The 26,002-nt window shown below is 35.3% G+C and overlaps 1 protein-coding gene across 18 annotated transcripts in view; it reads right to left on the reverse strand.

Moving 5' to 3' along the window:
• Positions 1–26,002, reverse strand: part of LOC114094371 (polycomb protein SCMH1) — a 209,802-nt gene that overhangs the window by 82,053 nt on the left and 101,747 nt on the right. For all 18 annotated transcript variants that reach the window (XM_071617736.1, XM_071617739.1, XM_071617737.1 and 15 more), the window contains one exon: positions 22,805–23,048. In XM_071617736.1, the coding sequence (XP_071473837.1) occupies positions 22,805–23,048 (244 nt within the window). The remainder of the gene's footprint in view (positions 1–22,804; positions 23,049–26,002) is intronic.

Below are 26,002 nucleotides of genomic sequence, written 5' to 3' on the forward strand. Positions count from 1 at the left end.
ATTTTTAGTTCTTATTCTTTCCCCTCTCCTTTCTGAGTTCCAGTTTCTTTATTCATAAAACAAGGACAGTTACTATAAATCCCACAAGAGGTTTGTGAAATTTAATGGGATAATTTATCAATGTCTCTTGGGACCCCACATGAACTTGGTAAATGTTAACTTCTTATTAAAATGTTTAATAGTGCTCATTAAACATCTTTCTAAACAATATTAGAAAAGGTAATTAGCTTAGCCAAATACTAATTAGGAAATAAACAAAAGGTTAATGTTTTAGTCAGCTTTTTTGTTGCTGTGGTAAAAGTCCTGACAAGAAAAATTTTAGAGGAGAAAAAGATTATTTGGGGTTCATACTTCCAGAGGTCTCAGTCTATAGATAGCCAACTCCATTGCTCTGTGCCCAAGGTGAGGCAGAATATCATGGCATAAGTGTATAAAGGAAGAAAGCAGCTCAGGACATTATGATCAGGAAGCAGAAAGAGAGAAAGTTTTGTCTTTGCATTGTCTCACACATGAGCTTGGGGTATGCTGGGAGTCTCCCTGAGAACTCCCCGGGCCTTTCAAACATGGCGGTGGGCAAATTGCCATTGGGCAGCTAGAACTCTCCGGGCCTTTCAGATAAGGAGCCCCTAATGCAACATGGCGACGGGCAAGTTGCCAGTGGGCGGATAACAAGTTGTTTTGAAAACCTTCTAATTGGCCCTCCCGTCTTCCGTACACGTGGACAGTTCGTGCCCTCCATGAATCTTATGCAGGGCGGACGTTCGTGCACCATAGGTGATGACCTGACCTTTACTATGATTGGCCCCGGGAGCTTCCTGATTTAAGATAACTGAATCTCACTTTCTATATAAGCTAGCACCAGCTTGCAGTAAAGTGCTTCATCTTTGTCACTGCTATCTGTGTGTGTGTGCATTTTAATCTCCGATGACGAACCTTGGCCTTTCAGGGTACACTTAATTCTAAATCATAAGAGTTAGAGATATTATTATGGTCTTGCCCGGTGACCTTCATTCTTTCCCATGAGGTATAATCTGATTAATGAACCATATATATGTGAGTGAATTCAGTGCTAAGGTGGGCTTCCAAGTTTCTACAGAGAAAATACTCTATCTCCCCCTGATATGAATGAAGAGAAATTATCACAGAAAAAACAGAAAACATTTGGAATCAATGATAAAATAAAAAATAGAAGCTATTCCAACACCTGGAGACTAAATAATATGCTATTGAATGAACAATGGATTGCAGAAGAAAGCAGAGGAGATTAAAAAATTTTAGAGGTAAATGAGAACAATCATATAACATATCAAAACTTCTGGGACACTATGACAGCAGTACTAAGAGGAGAAAGTTCAATGCATGGAGTTTACTCCTTAAAAGAAGGAAAAGTCAACAAATAAATGACCTAAATCAACACCAAAAGTAGTAGAAGACAGGAAATAATTAAAATCAGAGCTGAAATCAATGAAACTGAAACACAAGAAATAATTGGAAAAATTAACAAAACAAATAGTTGGTTCTTTGAAAAAATAAATAAAATTGATAGCCCCTTAGCCATGCTAACAAAGAAAAGGAGAGAGAAAACTCAAATTACTAAAATCAGTGATGAAAAAGAAATACAGAAATACAGAAAATAATTAGAAATTATTTTGAAAATTTGTACTACAATAAAATAGAAAATATTAAAGACATCGACAAATTTCTAGAGTCACATGATTTACCCAAACTGAATCAGGACGATATACACAAGTTAAACAGATCAATTTCAAGCAATGAAATAGAAGACGCCATCAAAAGTCTACCAATCAAGAAAAGCCCAGGACCAGTAGGATACACAGCTGAGTTCTACAAGACTTTTAAAGAAGAACTAATACCAATACTCTTCAAATTAGTTCATGAAATAGAAAAAGAGGGAGCACTTCCAAACTTATTCTATGAGGTCAATATCACCCTGATTCCAAAACCAGGCAAAGACACAAAAGAAAGAAACTTCAGACTAATATCTCTAATGAGCATACATGCAAAAATTATCAATAAAATTCTGGCAAATTGAATACAAAAACATATCAGAAAGATAGTGCAGGGGCTGGAGTTGTAGCTCAGTGGTAGAGCATTTGCCTAGCATATGTGAGGCACTGGGTTCAATTCTCAGCACCATAAATAAATAAATAAATAAATAAATAAATGTCCATTGCCAACTTTAAAAAGATATGTATACATATAAAGATAGTGCACTACGATCAAGTGGGGTTCATCCAGGGATGCAAGGTTGCTTCAACATACGGAAATCAATAAATGTAATTCATCACATCAATAGACTTAAAGATAAGGATCATATGATCATCAGATGCAGAAAAAGCATTTGACAAAATACAGCAGCCATTCATGTTCAAAACACTAGAAAAACCAGGGATAAAAGGAACATATCTTAACATCATAAAGACTATCTATCCTAAGTCCCAGGCCAACATCATTCTAAATGGAGAAAAATTGAAAGCATTCCTTCTAAAAACTGGAACAAGACAAGGATGCCCTCTTTCACCACTTCTATTTAACATAGTTCTTGAAACACTGGCCAGAGCAATTAGACAGATGAAGGAAATTAAAGGAATATGGATAGGAAAAGAATTCAAACTATCATTATTTGCTGACAACATGATTCTATACTTAGAAAATCCATACCCATAAAATCCATACCCATAAATCAAATTCATCTTTGTACATCCCAAACAAATCCTCTGAAAGAGAAACTAGGAAAACTACCCCCATTTATATAATAGCCTCAAAAAATAAAATATTTGGGAATCAACTTAACAAAAAAGGTGAAAGACCTCTATAATGAAAACTACGGAACACTAAAGATAGAAATTAAGGAAGACCTTATAAGATGGAAAGATCTCCATTGTTCTTGGATAGGCAGAATTAATATTGTCAAAATGACCATACTACCAAAAGCACTATACAGATTTAATGCAATTCAAATCAAAATCCCATTGACATTCCTCATAGAAATAGAAAAAGCAATCATGCAATTCATCTGGAAAAGTAAGAGAAACAGAATAGCCAAAGCAATCCTTAGCAAAAAGAGTGAAGCAGGTGCCATCACAATACCAGACATTAAACTACACTACAGAGCAACAGTAACAAAAACAGCATGGTATTGGCACTAAAACAGACTTGTAGACCAATGGTGTGGAACAGAGGATGCAGAGACAAACCCACATAAATACAGTTATCTCATACTAGACAAAGGTGCCAAAAACATATATTGGAGAAAAGACAGTCTCTTCAACAAATGATGCTGGGAAAACTGGAAATCCATATGCAGCAAAATGAAACTAAACCCCTATCTCTCACCATACACAAAACTCAACTCAAAGTGGACCAAGGACCTAGGAATTAGACCAGAGACCCTGCACCTAATAGAAGAAAAAGTAGGCCCAAATCTTCATCACATCGGATTAGGCCCCTAATTCCTTAACAAGACTCCTAAAGTGCAAGAAATAGAATCAAGAATCAATAAATGGGATAGTTTCAAACTGAAAAGCTTCTTAGCAAAAGAAACAATCATTGAGGTGAATAGAGAGCCTACAGAATGGGAGCAAAGTTTTACCATATCCACATCAGACAGAGCAGTAATCTCCAGGATATGTAAAAAATAAAACAAAACAAAACAAAAAACTTAACACTAAACAAACAAACAAACAAAAAAAAAAACAACAAATAACCCAATCAATAAATGGGCTAAGGAACTGAACAGACACTTCTTAGAAGAAGATATACAGTCAATCAACAAAGATATGAAAAAAAATGTTCAACATCTCTAGCAATTAGACAAATGCAAATCAAAACTACTCTAAGATTTCATCTCACTACAGTCAGAATAGCAGTTATTAAGAATACAAGCAACAATGAGTTTGGGTGAGGATGTGGGGAAAAAGGCACATTTTTTTACATTGCTGGTGGGACTGCAAATTGATGCAACCAATCTGGAAAGCAGTATGGAGGTTCCTTAGAAAATTTGGAATGGAACCACCATTTGACCCAGCTATCCCACTCCTTAATCTGTACCCAAAGGACTTACAATCAGCATATAACAGTGATGCAGCGACATCAATGTTTATAGCAGCACAATTCATAATAGCTAAACTGTGGAACCAACCTGGAGTTCTTCAATAGATGAATGGATAAAGAAACTGTGGGATTTATATACAATGGAATATTACTCAGCATTAAAAGAAAATAAAGTCATGGCATTTGCAGGTAAATGGATGGAGGTGGAAAATATCATGCTAAGTGAAGTAAGTCAATCCGCAAAAAAGAAAGGCAGATTATTTTCTCTGAAAAGTGGATGCTGATCCATAATGGGGGTGGAGGGAGGAGCATGGGAGAAATGGAGGAATTTTGGATAGGGCAAATGGGAAGGAGAGAAAGGGAGGGGGCATTCAGGTAGGAAAGATGGTGGAACAAGATGGACATCATTACCCTAGGTACATGTATGAAGACATGAATGGTGTACAACCAGAGAAATGAAAAATTGTGCTCCATTTGTGTACTATGAACGGAAATGCATTTTGCTGTCATGTATAATAAATTAGAACAAACAAACAAATAAATAAATAAATAAATAAAACATTTGGTTTACCAAACCAGGGTATTGTGATAAAAGATAATTTAAAAAGTACTATCCAGGGCTGGGGTTGTAGCTCAGTGGTAGATTGCTTGCCTGATATGTGTAAGGTACTAGGTTTGATCCTCAGAACCACATAAAAATGAAACAAAGTGTATTGTCCATCTACAACTAAAAAAAATAAAAAATAAATAAAAAAGAGCACTATCCAAATCTTGTAAATTATCATCCCTACCTGATAGTAGAAAATATAAAATCCTCTTATTTAACATGACTATCATTAATTTCAATGGCTGGAGAAAAAAAGGACCTGGAGGAACAAGATTATCAAACACTATAAAAAGGTTTCAGGTGAAACAAGAAACAAATTAGAGCCAGAGAACAGATACTAGGGGAATGCATATTTTTATCTCCAAATTAAAAAATAGTATTTTTACCCATTAGAGCTATCATAAATGGAAGATGCTCCTTTGGAAGGGTGCAATCTCTCTCTTTGTGAGGAAGAATTTAAATGAGGGCAAATGAGCATTTGTAGGGGATGTTTTCAGTGGGAATTAGGGAAAGGTTGAATCTGATGACCTCTGAGGTTCCTCTAACCCTGAGATTCTAGGTTCCACCAGTATATATAGACCTGAATTTCATATTCAATTTTAAGACAACCAGCTGCCTTAACCAAATGACTTCTAGGTGGGAAAGAATATGGTAAAGAGTGACTCTGAAGTCTTCATGCATTACAAAAATGTGAAATTCAAGGTGGATACAATTTTCCAAAATAATGTTTTTTATCTGAAAGCTTAATAAATTTATCATTGTCAGCAAATGCTTACAAGTTGTCCTTCTTGATGTGACCAGCTCATTTAATTTTGAAGAAAATGCCTGCCAAGTATTTAAGTCAGTTATTCTTTTAAGATAATGTTTGATAAAAAAAAAATGTGGCTAGTTCACCTTGCAACTCAATCACAAAAGTGCTTTTTCCTGAGACAACCATCACACTTGGGTATTTCAAAATGGAGAAACCAAACTTGGAAGGAGCATGGGAGGAATGGAGGAATTTTGGATAGGGCAAAGGGGAGGGAGAGGAAGGGAGGGGGCATTCAGGTAGGAAAGATGGTGGAACGCGTCTTAAAAGGCTCGCCAAAGGCCACACGGCAGATACTAAGATTTGAACCTACACCTTTCAGTCTCCAAAGTCTATGTTCTTTCCACAATGTTACCCTTAAACTAACAGGTAAATGTGGGAAATGCATCCAAATAAATAAGATAAAAAAACTAAACATGCCTGATTATAATAATGAAGAATATTAAGACTCGGCTGCCTTCTCAGTTTCTCTAAATAATCCTTAGTTGTCAGTCTTGGCTGCTCCAAAGAATTCATCATCAAATTTATCCTCTCTGCAGCAACAATAGAGCATATGGAATTGGAAATGGAATCATAAAATGTATGACAGTCTAGTTTGTGAGGATATGTGTCTACATGACACAAAACATGGAAAAACTATGGAAAAGAAAAAAAGCACAGGGGAAACCCAGTTCATTTACTGGTTTCCTGAACTGGAATATAATTTTCATTCATGGAAATCTCTCATTGGCCTTGGCATAGTAATTTAGAGGATGTGTTCTTTATTAGCTTTGCTCATCTTGGCTGGGTTCAGTTATATGCTGCCAGCTGGCCTGATGCCAAGGCTGAAACGCCACTCCTCTAAATTCCAGTTTGTTTAATAAAGTATGTCTGCTTCCTGCTTCTAGTTAACTGACACATTTGGTATTCCACATCCAGCTTCCTTTCCCCCTCCCAACTCTTATCCCTACAGTCTGTGGATCTGTAACTACATCTGTGACTACAAAGACATGTCACATTTTTTTCAGAGTCTTTGGGCTGAGATATCTGTAGAGTGGGAAAACAGAAAGATAACTAAAATCATGCATGATGGGACCACAAGCCAACTTTAAAAGACTCATATTACCGAAACTCAAATGTGTGACTTAGTTGCCTAAAGCTAAAGGTAAAAGGAGCAATCTAGCAAATGGAAGGCTGTATCTTCTCAGTAGAGGTTCTGCAAATGTATCTGATCAAACCAAGGCCACTCAGAGAGGTGACATAAAAGTACCCTGTGAGGTAGTATCTGCTAGTCAGTCACAGTCAAGTGGACGTGTTCCAGTTTTCCTAGTATAGGACCAATAAATTTTTAAATGATTTATATTTTATTATTTATCTATATTTACTCTTTTTTTTGTTATAAACACCACCAGGATATACCCTGATTATCACAAGAGCATGGAACACAACCCGCTCCAATTTAGTCCTAGCACTTCCCCATCCTACTCCCCTCCCTCCACTTCACTGATCCCTCTTCAATCTATTTACAGTTTAATTTCTTTAAAAAAATTAGTGTCTGTGGATACAGATAATGATGGGACCCACCATGCCACATCAATGCATGCATATATGAAAGTTTGGTCAGATTCATTCCATTTTCCTGTCCCTTTTCCCCCTCCTAAGTCCCCTTCATCTACTCTACTGATCTTTCCTCTATTTTGATGAAATCCTTTTTTCCCCCCTTTCTCTCCCTCTTTGTTTGATTTTTAAATTTCTGCTCTCCCCCTCTTATTTTGGATTAGCTTCTGTATATTAGAGAAACATTTGACCTTTGACTTATTGGGACTGGCTTATTTCACTTAGCATGATGTTCTCCTGTTCTATCCATGTAGCGGCAAACACCACAATGCCATTCTTCTTTATGGTTGAGTAGTACTCCACATCTTCTTTATTGATTCATTTGTTGAAGGGTACCTAGGTTGCTTGGATATTGTGAATTGTGCTTCTAAAACACTGATGTGGCTGTATCACTGTAGTATGCTGATTTTAAATATTTTAGGTATATACTGAGGAGTGGTAGCTGGGTCATATGGTAGTTCCATTCCTAGATTTTGATGAATCTCCATACTGTTTTTCAGAGTGGTTACAATAATTTGCAGTCCTATCAACAATGCATCAGTATACCTTCCCCCCACATCCTTGCCAATTTTTATTATCATTTGTATTCTTGATAATTGCCATTCTGATTGGAGATGAAATCTCAATGTAATTTTATTTTTTTAAATATGTATTTTTTAGTTGTATATGGACACAATATCTTTATTTTATGTGGTGCTGAGGATCAAACCCAGGGCCTCACACGTGCTAGGCGAGTGCTCTACCACTGAGCCACAACCCCAGCCCCTCAATGTAATTTTCTTTTTTTGTAAATATTTTTTTAGCTGTTGATGGACCTTTATTGTTTATTTATTTATTTATATGCAGTGCTGAGAACTGAACCCAGTGCCTCACAAATGCTAGGCAAGTGCTCTACCACTGAACCACAACCCCAGCCCTCAGTGTATATATTTCCCTAGTTGCTAAAGATATTGAACATTTTTTCATATTTTTATTGACCACTTATTTGTATTTCTTCTTTTGAGGAATATCTGTTTAGTTCTTTTGTCCATTTATTAATTTGGTTATTTGTTTTTTGGTGTTAAGTTTTTTGATTTCTTTGTATTCTCTCGATATTATTGCCCTGTCTGAGGATCTGGTGGCAAAGATTTTCCCCCATTCTGTAGGTTCTCTTTACTCTCATTTCCTTTGCTGTGCAGAAGCTTTTTAATTTGATGCCATCCCATTTATTTATTTTATTTTTTACACTTTAAGAATCTTGTTAAGGAAGTTAGTTCCTGTGTTAACATGTTAGAGAATTGGTCCTACATTTTCTTCTAGCAGTTGCAGGATTTCTGGTCTAATTCCTAGGTCTTTGATCCATTTGAGTTCACTTTTGTGCAGGATGAAAGGTAGGGGTTAAATTTAATTTTTCTACATATGGATAAAACACGTAGCACCAGTTTTCCTAGCACCATTTGTTAAAAAAGCTATCTTTTCTACAAGGTATGTTTTTGGCACCTTTATCTAGTATCCGATAACTGTATATATGTGGCTTTGTCTCTGTGTCTTCTATTCTATTGGTCTTCATACCTGTTTTGGAGCTAGTACCATGGAGTTTTTGTTATTATAGCTCTGTAGTATAATATGAGGTCCAATATTGACATGTTTCCTGCTTCTCTTCCCTTGCTAAGGATTGCTTTGGCTATTTGGGTCTTTTATTTTTCCAAATGAATCTGTATAGTGCTTAAGACAATGAGTTTTAAAAGTTACAATCAAACTCCTGCCTTCTTTTTATATCATCCTTATAACCTCCTGTGTGTCTCTGCTCCGTTTAAGAGTTGTGGACTCTGTGTGCAGTTCCAAGTTTCTTGGATCCGTGAGCATCCAAATTCTATAATTTCTATATTATATTGTATCTACAGATATAACTAACCTATATTAGCAACTATTATGTATTACCCAGTACTATGTATTTGCACACCTATTTTTCATTTCAATAAATCAACCTGGAAGGTAGACACTCTTTATAATCTCTACTGAGCCTAACACTGCTAACATGGGCTGCTCTAAAACTGCTGGAGAGATGCATGAGTAAAGGCCAGAGTTACTAGATGTAATTAGATTACAAGGACAAAGCTAGAAGCTGGAATAAGGAGAGGGAGGGAGGGAAAGGAAGAGAGGGAGGGAGTAGGTGTGAAAATAAACTTTAAGAGCTTACAGTTGGGTTTCTTTAACCAAGAGTAATGTGGCCCCAGTCTTATCTGTCCCACAACAATGTCACTGCTTTAGTTCCCTCTCTGACCTGGAGTGATACCAGCTGGCTAACTGATGCTTCTGGCCTCTGGACACCATTTATCCTTTTGTTGCTATTGGGATGGTTCAAAACAGAGCTCTGGCTTGTAATTCTACCACTTAAAATCCATTAAATGGCTCTCACTGCTCACCGGGTTAATTCCCAGTTCCTGAAAAGAGCCCTCTAAGGAAAGCTGTGCCTTTCCTGTGCCTACCTCTCCAGACTTCTCCTTGTTTAATTCTCTCCTTACAACTCATCATCTAGCCATTTAAACACATTTTGTGTTCTTAACTATACTTCTGTTTAAATTTTGGACCTCCACTAATCTGTTCCCACTGCTAGCTAGAGCTCTGTCTCCCATCTCTGAAACCATCTTCAGGTTTCATTTTGAAGGCTTCTGTGATCTCCAACCTTCAATCTCTCCATCTAGATTAAAGGTATTCTGCACTTTGCTCTTCCAAAGTTGTAATTCTCTATTGGTCTACACACTAAAAAAACTATGGTGTCCTTCTTGATCCATCCAATGACTAGTATTCAATCATGACTTGATGGTTAGAATTTCAATGATCTCAAGTCATGACCTACAAGCCTTAGTTGTGTCTATCCCAGTTTCCCTCTCTGTACTCTAGGATTACAGTTTGACCAATGCTTTTTTTAATCCTAGAATCCAAAACTGAATGGAGCTTATTTTCCTATTGTAGTTTTACAATAAAAGAGAATATTCTTAAAAGTGTAGAAAACACTTTTCATGGGGGGGGGGGGGGCGGAGATAGTCTAAAAGTTTGGCTTTTAAACACCAAATTCTTACCCTACATACAGGCCAGGGTAATATTCCTGTACATTAGCCATAACATTGTGTCAGATTTTGAAGTTTTATCTTTGTACAGTGAAATCTGTCCCAGGTGAAAATAATAGACTGAAAGGGTAAAGAAGGCCCGATTGACTATATACTCCAACAGGTGTACTGAAGGGCAGCACCTGTACTGGACTCTCATATTTGAATTAGTATGTAGAAATCAGACAGATCCAGTTGATACCATTTAATACAGGCCTAACACTGTTTTACATCTTACAGGGGTAGTTAGTCATTAAATAAAGTCATATGAGACTGATAGATAATCTGGAATAGCAATAAATTAATTTTAATAAAAATAGAAGTACAAAGTAGCATGGGTCTCAAGCTCACTTCTTCTTATAAAAGTTCAGAGAAAGCTAAGCTATAATCTGAAACTGGCTTTCCCATCTGAAATCAGAGCAAGGGAAAGTTAAGTGCATAGCTATGATGGCTGAAGATCTCATTAGGATTATTATGCCATATGCACTGGATTCTTTATTTTGCTTTTTAGTTTAAAAAATAAACATGCATCTATTTCAATTACATTTGCACATTTTCTCTCCCTATATAATTGTAATTTTAATGTCTTTAATAACTAATTCTCAACCTATTCTATAACATTACTATCTGGATTAGAGGAACTGTAGAGAATATTATCAATAAGTTTTTGTTTTTCCTAAAGCTGGTTAGTATGTAGCTTTGCTCTGAAGTGATTGTAATAAATAGGGTTTAATATCTTCTCTCAAAGTGGTGCTGATATTAGGAATAGCAGAGGACATACACTTAATGAAAGTATGAATACTTGGATATTTGCCTAGTCTGGGACTCTTAATAGAAATAAGTTCACCATATAGTCTCTTACATAAAAGCAGAAATGATAATCATACTAGCAGATGGATAGATATACAAACAATATGAAAAAATCAAGGGAATAAATCACCCCAAATAACCCAAAAAACTTCAAAAACTGATCCCATTGATACCATAGTGGAGGAAATGTCAGAGAAAGAACTTAGAAAGTTAATAGTTAAAATGTTCAATGAGTTGAAAGAAGATGTAAGAATGAACTCAGAGAGAAAATATAGGAAGTGAAAGATCATTTCAATAAAGAGAGAGTCTGAAAAAGAACCAAATGGAAATCCTGGAAATGAAAGATTCAGTAAGTCAAATTAAAAATTCAACGTACAGCTTGGGAGAGTGAGGCAAAAGCATCGTGAGTTCAAAGCCAGTCTCAGCAACATACTGAGGCCCTAGGCAACTCAGTGAGACCCTGTCTCTAAATAAAATATAAAAAAGGGGCTGGGGATGTGGCTTAGTGATTTAGCACCTTTGGGTTCAATCTCCAGTACCAAAAAAAAAAAAAAAAGGAAAGGAAAAAAAATCAATTGAAACTATCACCAGTCAATTAGATCACTCTAAAGACAGAGTCTCAGGCCTTGGAGACAAACTATATAATCTTTAAAATAAAGTTGACAACAAAAATATTAAGAGACCATAACCAGAGTATCCAAGAAATCTGGGATAATATTAAAAGACCAAATTTAAGAATTGTTGGTACAGATGAAGGCTCTTAAATACAAAGTAAAGGAATGTAAGACCTTTTCAATGAAATGATATCAGAAAACTTTCCAAATTTTAGGAATAAGAGGGAAATCCAAATATAAGATGTATATAAGACCTAAAGGGCTGAGGTTGTGGCTCAGTTAACATAGAGATAATGCCAATAAATCCACCTCATAGAAATCAGATAGTATTCCCTAGCTCAAGGAGATACCTGTGCCATTATAAAAATTAAACGTTGTGCTTCTAGAAAATCTACTAATGTTTCTAAAGCCTTGAATGACCTCCACTCACAAGTAAATGAAGTGTCAGACCACATCCTAAGCTCTAATAAGTTACTATCTTCATAGTCTTCAGAGGCTGGCTGATAAAACTGATTATTTTTGTGCTAACTACAGACAATAATGCTTTGCTGCATTGCTTATTGTTGTCCTAGCATGGTCTTTCCTCCATGTATACCTGGTACAGCCACCTACCAACTGCTATTATGGACCTCTGGACTGCCCTGGTGCACAAGATGCCAGAGTTCATTAAGCTCCAGATGATGATGAAAATATGACCCTCCATGGAGCTGTCTCCTAGCTTCTCTTGAGGCAATTCCAGACAGATCCTCTAGAGGGATTCCTTGACTACCATAACCAATGCCCATCATCAGCTCAAAGACACTAGAGCAGTTACTGACCCTTTTCCCTGATAGCAGTCAAGGACCTCTTCAGAGAGGGGTTGAGGCAGGAGATATATCCTGTAGGCAGACAGAAATGGGGACCTCAATGAATAAGATCCCACCACCCCAGATTAAAACCGTAGGCTAACATCTTTTAAAATTTTTTTTAATTAATTACTTTTTTTAGGTTAAAGTCTTTTTGTGTGTTTTTGGCTGCTTGACTGGAAGGCAATACACACACTTGATGCCCAACTCCTGTCCTTGGCAAAGATATCTTAACCAAGTTCAATGTCTCTATTCATTTTAATTCCCACCATAGCTTCCCACACTCATCTCCTTAATCCTTATATACCAACCAAATGTCTTTCATTCCCCTCTAACATCCCGATCAGTGCTTCTCCCTGAGATATTAACCATAATATGGAATATCTCCAAACCCATCATGGTCACACACCACACTCCTGTTAAAATCTCCCTACAAGATCCCACCTCCAGCTAAAACAAGTTGTCTCCTATCATTGCTCTGATTGTCATGATTATAACCTGGGGATCTTCTTCCGATGTGGAAATAATACTTAAATCTGTTTACCCACCAATGAGACAAGAACTTGCCTAGCCACCTTTCTCTTCCCAATTCTCTGTTTAATTTTTGGCCTTGCCATTAGGACCTCCCTGTTTTGGCTCTTCACCTCTTTTTTTTTACAGGGGGTCATAAATGCCATTATTGATCAGAGTCCAGAACATTCTCCTGCTAAGCTCCATTACAACTGCTCAATACCAACACCTACAGGCATCCTCAACTGACAGCACCTTTCAATGGGAATTAGTTTAAAATATATCACCACCCCTTCTCCCATCATCACTTTCTTATCAAAGATAAAGGCAGGAATGTTATCAAAGAAAAAGGCAGGAATGTTAGGTAGGACTTAACACAAGCATTGTCATTTTGAAACATATCCTCCACCTTAGAAAAGGAGTCACCTCAAGGTCACTCTGACTCAGCCCTGACCTAAACCTCAGACAATACTCCAACATCACACAAAGAAACCCCAAACACTCCATCATCATAAGAAAGGAAATTGTTATCTGGGACTAAAATCCTGAAAAACACCTGGTTCCTTATGAAGTTGACACCACAAGGACCCTTCCCTAACAACCCCTTAGCAATGGCCTAACCACAAAAATTTCCCCCTCAATCCCCAGGCTGTAAAGGGAAGGCAGTCTCAGTCGTCACTGGGTCCCCTTCTGATGGTTTGTCCAGAATAAAAAACAAACAAACAAACAAACAACAACAACAACAAAAACCCACCACCAACAACAACAAAAGAGAAATATGGAAGAAAATAAAAATCATCTCTATATGATATCATTGAATGTATGTGGTCTAAATTCTCCAATTAAATTGGCAGACTTTATTAAAAACAAGACCCAGCCATATTTTAATAGAGATTCACCTTACCGGCAATGACATCCATAGACCGTATGTCAAAGAATAGAAAAAAGATATATCAAGCAAAAGAAAACAAAAGCAAGCAGTAGCTACTCTCATATCAGTCTTCAAGTCAAAATTAACCAGAAGAGACAAAGATCACTTCATACAGGTTATCATCCAACAACAAGATATAATGATTGGGGGCTGGGGTTGTGGTTCAGCGGTACAGTGCTTGCCTAGCATGTGTGAGGCCCTGGGTTCGATCCTCAGCACCTCATAAAGATAAATAATTAAAATAGAGGTATTGTGTCCAACTACAATTTAAAAATATTTAAAATAAAAGATAAATATTTAATGATTGTAAATATTTATGTCCCAAATAACAGTTCACCTAAATATTTAAAACAAATCAATATAAAGAATGAAGCCAGTAGCACCTTGATACCAAAACCAGACAAAAACACATCAAGGAAAAAAAATTTCAGACTAATATCCCTGATGAATATAGATGCAAAACTTCTCAGTAAAATATTAGCAAAGTGTATTAAAAACACATTAAGAAAATAGTACACCATGATCAAGTGGTTTTTATCCCAGGGATGCAAGGTTGTTCCAACATACATAAATCAACAAATGTAATTCATCACATAAATGGGGTAAAGAACAAGAGTCACATGATTATTTCAATAGAAGCAGAAAAAACATCTGACACAATGAATAATACTGCATGATTTTAACACTTCTATCACCATTAAATAGGTAATACAGACATAAACTAAGTAGAGACTTTTCATAATTAAAAAGTGCTATTAATCAAATGGGTCTAACACACATCTGTAGAATATCTCATCCATCAACAACTGAATTTATTTTCTTCTCAGTAGCACATGGAACTTTCTCTAAAATAGATCATATTTTAAGGCACATAGCAAAAAAGCAAATATAAAAAATACAGAGATAATTCCTTGCATCCTAGGAGATCATAATAGAAGAAAATTAGAACTCAATGATAAGATAAAAAAGAGAATTCATTTTAACACCTGGAGATTAAACAATAAATCTTTTTATTTTATTCCTCTTTTAAATGATGAATGGATTACAGAGGGAATCAGGGGAAAATTTTAAAGAAATTCTTAGAAACAAATGAGAATAGAAGTACAACATATTAAAATACCTGGGAAAGCATAAAAGTAGTTCTAGGAGGAAAGTTTATAGCACTGAGTTCCTGCATTAAAAAAATAGATACCAATGCTAAAGTTGTAGCTCAGTGGTACAGTGCTTGCGTAGAATGTATGAGGCGCTGGATTCCATCCACAGCACCACATAAAATTAATAAAATAAAGGTATTAGAAAAATAGATACCAAATAAAAAACCTAATGTTACATCTCAAGGTCCTAGAAGAAGAACAAACTTATTCCAAAATTAGAAGACAGGAAATAATCAAGATCAGAGTTGAGATTAATGAAATTGAGAATTAAAAAAATACAAAGGATCAATGAAACAAAGAGATGGGTTCTTTGAAAAGATACAAGATTGATAAATTTTTAGCCAAACTAACTAAAAGAGAGAAAAGACCTAAATAAAAAAATTAGAGACAAAAAGGAGATATCATAACAGACACTTCTGAAATCAGAGGATTATTTAGAAACTATTTGGAAAATTTATACTTCAATAAACTGGAAAATCTAGAAGATACTGGCAAATTTCTAGACACATATGACTCATCTAAATTTAACCAGGAATATGTAGAAAACCTAAACAAACCAATATCAAGTAATGAAATTGAAGCAGCAATGAAAAGCTTTCCAACAAAGAAAAGCTCAAGATCAGATGAATTCTCAGCTGAATTCTATCAGAACTTTAAAGAAGAATTAATGTCAATCCTCTTTAAATTATTCCATGAAATAGAAAAGGAGGTAACACAGCCAAATTCATTCCATGAAGCCAGTAGCACCTTGACACCAAAACCAGACAAAAACACATCAAGGAAAAAAAATTTCAGACTAATATCCCTGATGAATATAGATGCAAAACTTCTCAGTAAAATATTAGCAAAGTGTATTAAAAACACATTAAGAAAATAGTACACCATGATCAAGTGGTTTTTATCCCAGGGATGCAAGGTTGTTCCAACATACATAAATCAACAAATGTAATTCATCACATAAATGGGGTAAAGAACAAGAGTCACATGATTATTTCAATAGAAGCAGAAAAAACATCTGACAAAGGCCAGCACCCAATTCATGTTTAAAACACTGGAGAAACTAGGAATAGAGGAACCTACCTCAACATTGTCATAGCTATATGTGACAAACCCAAGGCCAACATTATAATGAGCAGAGAAAAACTGAAAGCATTTCCTCCAAAGTAAGGAACAAGACAAGGATGTTCAATCTCATCACTCTTATTTATCATAGACCTTGAAACTCTGGCCAGAGCAATCAGGTAAGAGAAGGAAATTAAAGGGATACAAATAGAGAAAGAACAAATCAAATTATCTTTGTTTACTTATCCTATATTTAAAAGACCCGAAAAACTCCAACAGAAGACTTCCAGAGCTGATAAAATAACAGGCTACAAGATCAACATACATTAATTAATTATTTTCTTATACTCTAATTTTGAATATGCTGAGAAAGAAATCTGGGAAACTTGCAATAGCCTCACAAAAAATTAAAATATTTGGGAATAAATCTAATCAAGGAAGTGAAAAACCTCTACAGTGATAATAACTATAGAACACTGAAGGAATAAATTGAAGACCTTAGAAGATGGAAAGACAACTGATGTTCTTGGATAGGCAGAATTAATTAACACCAAAAGTGTTACACAGATTAAATGCAATATCCATTAAAATATCAATGACATTCTTCACAGAACTAGAAAAAACAGTTCTGAAATTTATTTGGAAAAATAAGAGATCCAGGATAGCCAAAGAAATCCTGGGCTAGAAGAGTGAAGCTGGGGGTATCATAATACTGAACCACATGTAATAATACAGAGCTACAGTAACAAAAACAGCATGGTACTGGCACCAAAACAGACCCGAAGACCAATGAAATAGAAGACAGAAAAAAATCTACATAGACACAATCATCTGATACTTGATAAAGGTGCCAAAAAATACGTTGGAGAAAATGGTGCTAGGAAAACTGGATATCCACATGCAGAAGAATGAAACTAGATCCCTACCTCTCTCCATGCACAAAGGTCAATTCAAAGTAGATCAAAGACCCAGGAATTTGATCAGAAACTTTGTTGTAGGCTCAACACTCTAACATATTGGCACAGGAACCATCTTCCTTAACAAGACTCCTAAAGTGCAATTAATCAAATAAATTCAATAAGTGGGATGGCATCAAATTAAAAAGCTTCTGCAAAGTGGAGGAAACAAATAAGAGCATGATAAGAGAGTTTACAGAATAGGAGAAGATCTTTGCCCTCTGCTCTTCAGACAAGAGATTAATATCCAGAATACATAAAGAACTCAAAAAATATAACACACACACACAAACAACACAATCGATAACTGGACAAAAGAACTAAAAATGACACTTCTCAAAAGAAATACAAATGGCCAAAAAATATATGAAAAAATGTTCAACATCTCTAGCAAATAGGGAAATACAAATCAAAACTACATAAAGATTTCATCTCACTTCAGTTAGAATGGCAATTATCATGACTACAAATAAATACTAATGAGGATGGAGCGGGGTGGGGAAAGGAACACTCGTACACCGTTGAGTGAAAATTTGTACAATCATGCTGGAAAGCAGTATGAAAATTCCTCAAAAAAACTAGGAATGGAACCACCATACGACTCGAATACCACTCTATGGTATTTATCTAAAAGAACTAAAATTAGTATATAGCCACATAAGTTTATAGCAGTGCAATTCATAGTAGCCAAATTTTGGAACCAGTCCAGATGCCATAAACAGATGAATGGATTAAGGGAATGTGGTATATATACACAATGGGGTTTAACTCAGCTATAAAGAAGAATAAAATTATGGTATTTGTGGGTAAATGGATGGAACTGGAGAACATCATGCTGAAGGAAATAATCCAGACTCGGAGAATCAATGCTTTCTTCCATATGCAGAAGCTAGACCAAAATAAGAGGTGGAAAGGTGTATGGAGGAGATTTCCATAAAAATAGAAGAGAGATCAGTAGAGTAGAGGAAGGGATTGAGGGGTAGGAGGAGGGATGGGAAAAAAGAAAAAAGAGGAGTGGTGGAATCAAACTATCCTATGTACATATATGAATATACTACAGTGAAGTCCACCTTTATGTGTATCTACAAAACACTACTTAAAAATAAAAATAAATAGAAGACCAGTAGAGATGGTAGAGAAAAAAGATGGGAGAAGAGAGGAAGGAATGAAATGGGAAAATACTAGGGATTGAATTAGAGCAAATTACATTCCATGCTTATATGATTATATCAAAATAAACCTTGATATTATGTATAACTATAAAGCATTAATAAAAAATAGAGCATGTGTCTATTTCAATTATAACTTTCAAAAATGAGCCAAAAAAGTGCTTCTTCATTTTATAACCAAGTATCCTGGATTAGTTGGAATCTTGATAGCTGCTGCCCATCAGTTTAGGAGCTAAAGGGATACTACTGGTTTAGCAAAGAAGAAAAGGAGAGGCAGTGAACAGCTGGCATGCAGGACTCCCTTCATTAGATGGAGCTAGGTAGTAGGTGAGCTGATTGATCTAGAATCAAGTAGGAGACAAGGTCACAAAAGTTGCTACCTATTTCCCAAATCATTAAACTACATGTATTACAGAAGTAGAAGGTCCTTCAAAGACCAAGTTCAGCCTCTCGTGTATATAACAAGTGTGTTGGCTCTACTGCTACTAGAATCCAGATCAGTGCTCTGATATATTACCACACTACATCTTTTCTACTTCCTACCAGGATCTGGGAGCCAAAATCCAGGATCTCAAATGAAGCTCTGAAAAGAGGCCAGTGGAGAACAGGGAGAGTAGGAGGATGATGGGTGAAGGCAATACAGCTCAAACTGTACTGGACCTGACAGCTGCTCCATGAAGAAATCTCCAGAGTCTCTCTCTCTAGACTCATATCAATAGAGTTGACATTTAATTATCTAAGTTTCAGTTTTCTCATAAATAAAATGTATCTAAAAATAATTGCACCTAGTTCAGAGTTACCAGGAAGATAATATGAAACAGCGTGTAAAAAAATATTAAATGAACATTGGGCTTTTTCCTACTTATAAGCATCAGATATTTCATCTTACTTTGAATTTTTAAACAATTTAAACACTAATGACCAGAAGGCAGAAAGAATGGAGGAGATTAGAAAGAACAGGCTTATGTACAGAGAACATCTTGTTTTGTGAAATGAATTGTGTAATCACATTCTTTCCACATTGCATCACTTGTTCCTCAGCCAGGATACTAAGATGGCTGAGCCTCTGCTATTATGAAAAGCTCCACTCTAGGACCTACTGAGAATGAGGTCAGGGAGAAAATAGTTACTGAAGGGAACAATGGAATGATAAATGCTGGAATTATAACCAAAGGACCTATCTGGAAATATCATATAGAAGAAGGTCTATTGGCCTTCTGAGCCTGGTCCTTCTGGCCATCTTCCATGAAAAATTTAAGGTCTTCAGAGAAATGCAGAAGAGAATAGTCAGAAAACTCCTCTGGAAGCCTCAACTGCATTGTGAGTCACTTCTTATCAGCGTGAGTGCAGTCAGATAGGAATGCATGCCCAGTAATTCCTGGATACAAACTCCCAGCTCTGGTTCGGTAGGATTGCCTAATGTCTCTAGGAGATTTTCCAATAAAACAACATAATTTTCCAGGCAAGAAACTGAGAAAATTGACCTATTTACTGAATGAAACTTGAATTACCAGAGCCTATCCTGTTTTGACCTCAAATACATAAAAATGACTGCAGTACCAGTTCCAAGGCACCTCTCTTGCTGCTTCTCAGAGCAATAATTTAATAAGGCATGAAGAGGATTGGCAACAGATTTCTCATACTGACTCCTGGGCATATATTTCTTGTACCATATAGAGGAGTGGCACTTTCCTGATCACCTTACTTCTAGTTCCCCCTACCTCAGCACCACTATCCTAATCCAAGCCACCCTCATCTCTTCCTCATTCACAATAACCACTGCACAATCCATTCTCCACAGAGCATCCCAAGTGATTTTTTAGGTAACATCTTTATTGCCATATAATTCACATGCCATAAAATTCACACAATTCAGTGTTTAAGTATATTCACAAAGTTTGTGCAAACATCACCCCAATCTAATTTTAGAACATTTTCGTCATCCCAGAATAAAACCCCATATCCATTAGCAGTCACTTCTAATATCTCCCCTGGCCCCTGGCAACCACAAATCCACTTCTGCCTCTATATATTTACATGCTCAGGACATTCCATATAAATGTAATCAGACAGTGCATGTTTTTTTTCCACTTATAATATCTTTATGATATAGCTATGCTGTAACACTATCAGTAAACCATTCCTTTTTATTGCCAAATAGTATTTTATTATATGGCTATACCACATTCTATTTATCCATTTATTGGCTATTGGGCTATTATGAATAACACTGCCAAGAATATTCATAATGTGTTTCATGTGAACATATGTTTTCTAGTTTCTTGAGTATATATCTACGAGTGGAACTTCTGGGTCACATAATAAGTATGTGTAACTTCAAAATTGTTTTCAAATGTTGCTGCAGTACTTTATGATTTCACCACAATTTATGAGAGTTCTAATTTTTCCAATCTTCCATAATATTGTAATTGTTCATCTTTTGATTACAGCAATACCCGTGGGTGTGAAGTGGTTATATCACTATGATTTTGGTTTACATTTCCTTAGTGATTAATGATGCTGAGCAGCTTTTCAAGTGCTATTAGTCATTTGTATATATTACTTAGAGAAATATCCATCTAAATCCTTTGCCTATTTGGTTTATTTATGTTTTCTTACTGCTGAGCCATAAGTGTTCTTTTATATTTTGGATATGAATTCAAGTGATTTTCAAAAAGTACATCAGATCTTGTCACTTGTTACTCCCTTGCTTAGCACCCTCTAATGGTTCTCTAGTAAGTACAGAATAAAGTTCAAAATTCTCATTCTGGTTACAAAGCCCTGTATCTTCTGACATCAGTTTGCTTCCCTGGCATCAATTTGTACTACCTTCTCACTCAGGCTGTGTATTCTAGTAAGAGCAATCTGCTTTCTGCCCTGGAAACAAAGTGAGCTCATTCACATTTCAGGACAACAGCATTAGCTGTCCCATTTGTATGCTTGGCACTCTTTCCTTGATAGTTCCTTCTTATCATTCAGGTCTTAATTCAAACATTGACTTTTCAGACAAATTTTCCTGAAAAGAAATTCTATCTAGAAGTTACCCTTCCATAAAGAAACTTGGGGATGATAGATGCAGTCATTATTTTGATTGGGATAATGATTTCATGGATGTATGTTTATTCAAAGTTTTTCATATTAAATATTTTCTTATTAAAGTTTTTCACTTTAAATATATGCGATAAATTTTACATCAACTATACTTCAGTAAAGCTATTAAACATATAGTTTCCATTATTACTATAGTTTCACTGTCACTAGCTTATCAGACTTTGTTTTCTTAGGAGAAATTATCTCATTTCCCTTTACAAATTATCTACTGGAAATGACTTTCTTCTTTTTTCATTTTTCTCTTTTGGTGCTGGAGATTAAACCCAGGCCCAAACTTAGGAAAAGGATGAGCTCTACTACTAAGCTATATCCCTAGCACTTGAAATGGTCTTATTTCTTGATTTAAGCATCTGCTCTCTGTCTTACCCCACTAGAACAAAAGTGTTATGAAGGCAGGATTATTGTTCATCTTTGTCACTAAAGCATCCTCAGCTTGGCTGACAATGATGTGCTCAATAAATATTTGGCTAATTGAATTAAAGAACAGAAGTTTAGAAAAGAGACTGTGAGACAATAGGAAGAGTGAATTTTTCTTTCCTCAGGTTTACCAGTATATTTTAGACTTAAGAGGATGGAAGTATTATTATTTTCCTTATTAAAAGCAGCCATCTCTAAATCTATCCTGGATGATCTCTATCATTATGACCATCATCATCAACAATCATTATCATCATCATCATCATCATCATCATTAAAAGTATAATTTATGATTCATTTAGTCTGTGGCACTATTATAATATTTCTCCCATTATTAGTGGTTAATTTTATAATAGTATAATTAGTGGTTAATAATGGGAGAACATATCTCCCATTATTAGTGGTTAATTTTATAATAGTATAATAATAATAACATTATGTAGTAATTGTAACAAATATAGCATAACTATAATAATAGCAGCATTAATACAATAACAATTTATTTTAGCCCCTTCTATTTGCCAGATGTAATTTCATTTATTCCTCACAATAACTTTATGAAGTAGGTATTCTTTTAAAGATGTGGAATCAGAAGTTTAGAGAGGTGAATTAACTGTTCAAAGCCACACAGCTTGTATGGTGGAGATGGATCCCATCTTGCTGTAACAATTCTGAAATATTTTTTACAACACAGTGTTACCCTAGCTCATTATTTGCCTTGAGAATGACATTTGCCTTGAGAATGTTACTACCTATACTTTGAAAGGGGTTAGAGGCAAAAGTAAGATAAACGAGAAGTTACTTCCCTGATAATAAATCAGGATACTTACAGGGAGGAATTTGTACTTCATCCCAAAACCATGTCTGGCTTCATTTGACACTTAATTCTTTACTGTTAATGGCTATTCTCTGAACGCCTTGGTATGTACCTAAGCTGCTGGTCCTCTTCCTCCCCTGCCTATTAGTGAAGTGTTCTGGTGAGAACAGACTGACTGTGACAGAGATAGGTAATCTCCCTCATCATCTGCATCCTGGTTTCAAGAGCCTTTACCTTTGGTGCCAGGAGGCTGTAGGTTGTCTCCAGTCAAAGAACACCAGCCCACAGGAAAGATGTCCCGGGAGTCGAAGCGGCACCAGTAATCAAAGGCTCCTCGCCACCCATCAAAAGTGACAAGCACCTCTGAGCCCCGAACCTCCCCTATAGTGGCTGGACAAATGAAATGAGGATTCTTCCTGTCTACAGCTTCCAGCTTCATTCCCATTTTGAAGAAGTTGTGGGAAGGTGATGGTGGCTCCTAGATGGAAACATAAATAATCAGACCTAGACACAAAGAAAAGGACTAAATACATCAATAGACTGTTGTCTCATCTGGATGATTAAAACATGACTGCTATGCAAGATTTACCAAGGAGATTTAGTCTTTATTTTAAATGGATTTCAAAGTACACCAAAATATTACTTTATTAATTCTAATATTTTGACATCTTTGATTCAGTTCTTTTTAAATAAAAGGTCACAGGTAAAGCTGAATCTCCCTTTGTTCCCTTCCTTGACCCATTCTTATTTCACCTACCACAGAGGTTAACAATTACCCATGCCTGTTTTTATACTTTACTATATGTGTACATATCTATCTGCACATTTTAAGGTTTTACACAAATGATACTGTACTGATCACATCATTCTACAACTTGCCTGTTTGTTCAACATCATTTATGAAGTTTACCCATGTTGAAAAATTTAGCTCCAGTCGTTTTAACTGCTACTAGCATTCTGTAATATGTATGTATCACACTTTATTCATTCTCTTTAAATGGACATTTAAGGTTGTTTCTATTTGCTTACTATTTCAAAAGTGTTTTAATAATATTCTTGCACTGTTCCTTTGTATACATGTGGTAGGGTTTCTTCAGAATATATACCTAGGAGTAGAATTGCTGAGATATAGGATAGACTACATCTTCTGCTTTATTAAATATTGCTAAATTGTACTCCAAAGTGTTTGCAACATTGTACACACTCACCAGCAGTGTGTAAAATCTTAGATGCTGATCTGTAGTCACATGGATCAAGTTTCAAAAAAAATGTTGTACACTCTGTTCTTGCCCTATATCTTATTGTTTCATCCTGTACCAACAACATAGTCCTATAAAATGAGTAGCTGGTAGGAAATGTCCCCCTACTTTGTGATTCTTTAATATTGTCTTGGCTGCTCTTTCTCCTTCACCTTTCAATGAATTTTATCAGCTTGTCATGTCCCACAGAAAACTCCATTAAGATTTTGACTTCAATGAGTTTATATATTAATTTGGGAAGAAATAACCTTTGTTATGTATGATATTGAGCGTTCTCATCTATGAACATGACAGTCCTTTCAATTTGTTAAGACTTCTTCAATAAAGACTTTAAATTTCCTCTATAAATATCCTGTGATTTCTTACTAACATCTTTTCTAGGCATATTGTGATTCTATTGTTATCATAAATGGTTTTTAAAAAATTATTCTCAAGCCATTTGTTGCTGTTAGGTAGAAATGAACTGGTTTTTTAAAAAGCCATCAACTAATTTCATACTGCATGATATATTAATTTTTATCTACATTATTTATCCATTATTGAGAGAAGTGCATTCAGACACTCCTTAGTGGTTTTGAATTTTCCAATCTTGTCATGCAATTGTCAAATTTTTATAAATCTTGAGGCTATGTCTTTCAGGACTATAGATGCTTATAAATGCTTTAATATTCTTGACAAAATGTACTTTTTAATGATTAAGTGGTAAGCTTTAAATGCTTTTTAGCATCAGAGTCTCCTTTGATTTCGGTATAGTTTATACCAGCTTTATTTTGATAAAAGTTTACCTAGAATGTTGTTTGTTGTCTTTTACTTTTAACAGTTTTATGTCATTATGTTTAAGCAACATCCATAGTAAATAGCATATAGAATTTAAAAGGGTTAATTTCTATATGATTAAACTGATAAGTTTAGCTTCATTTCTTATGATAACTGGGATTTTTGAAATATTTTATTTTTTTGTGGTGGTGGGGGTCTGTTTCCTAGGCACCATGTCTTGAACTCATGGGCTCCAGTGGTCCTCCTGCCTCAGCCACCCAAGTAGCTATCTGGGACTACAGGTGTGTGCTACTATGCCCAGCTGAATTTATTACAGTTATTTTATTGTCTATGTTTCTATTTAACTTGATTTTCCAAGGCACTTTTACTTCTTTTTCATCACCTAAGTTTTCATACCCTTCTTACCCTCCATTGATTTAGAAATTTAAGTCTATTTATAATCTTTTCATGGATCCCTGTAAGATTTTAATTATATAGTTGAATAACAAAGACTAAAACTCATCTTTTATTTATAGTCTGAAACAATAAAAGAACATTAGAATACCTCAACTACTCCTAAGTTGTATAGTGTAGACAATTTAGTTCTACTTTATTATACTGCCGAGTATTTCCTTTTGTCATTATAATTGCTTTATACAGTAAGTGACAAGCAAACAATATATTTCCTCACCATTATTTCTTCCATCTCATTCTTACTTTATGGTTAAATCACCTTCTTTCTGAAATAAAATCTTAAGTTGTTCATTCAGGTGTTACATCAATTTCCTTTGGTTTATTTGATAAATCTGATTTTTACTTTCATTCTACAATGACATAGAATTCTAGGTGGATGACTACTTTCTCTCAGTACTTTGAAAATATTATCCCATTTCCTTCTGGCTTATACTGCTGCTGTCAAGAAACATGTCAGCTGATCACTTTGAAGACATTCTGTTTAATTACTTTCTCAGATCTTCTCTGTCGACTTTTAGTTTCCTAGAGTTATGATGTGTTAAGCTATATATGTTTTTATTACATGCTCTGGCAAACTCTCAGTTATTATATTTTTTAATATTATCTGTTTCTATCCTTTCTAATTAATCTTCCTGGATTTCATGTTCAGCATCTGTCAGTCCTTCTAATAGTATTCTTGCTTTTTTTGTTTGTGTGATTCAAAAGTTGATTTATTGAATGTCTGTTGTAAATAAAAGAACATTAATATTTTGTTTATATTACTTTCTAGGGTACGTTCATTTACAGTTCATCAGTCTTAAATAGGTGATAATTTGCCTGTGGTTAAGTATTCTTGCTTTTTACCTTTCATGTTTCCATCTTTTTTTCTCTGTGTGCTACAATCTAGGGAAAGTCTTCAACGTGTTTTCCAGGTAATTCTTCAGGTGTATGTGTTTAAGTTACA

The sequence above is a fragment of the Marmota flaviventris genome, chromosome 10 (assembly GCF_047511675.1).
Source record: "Marmota flaviventris isolate mMarFla1 chromosome 10, mMarFla1.hap1, whole genome shotgun sequence".
In the NCBI taxonomy this organism is placed as follows: domain Eukaryota; kingdom Metazoa; phylum Chordata; class Mammalia; order Rodentia; family Sciuridae; genus Marmota; species Marmota flaviventris.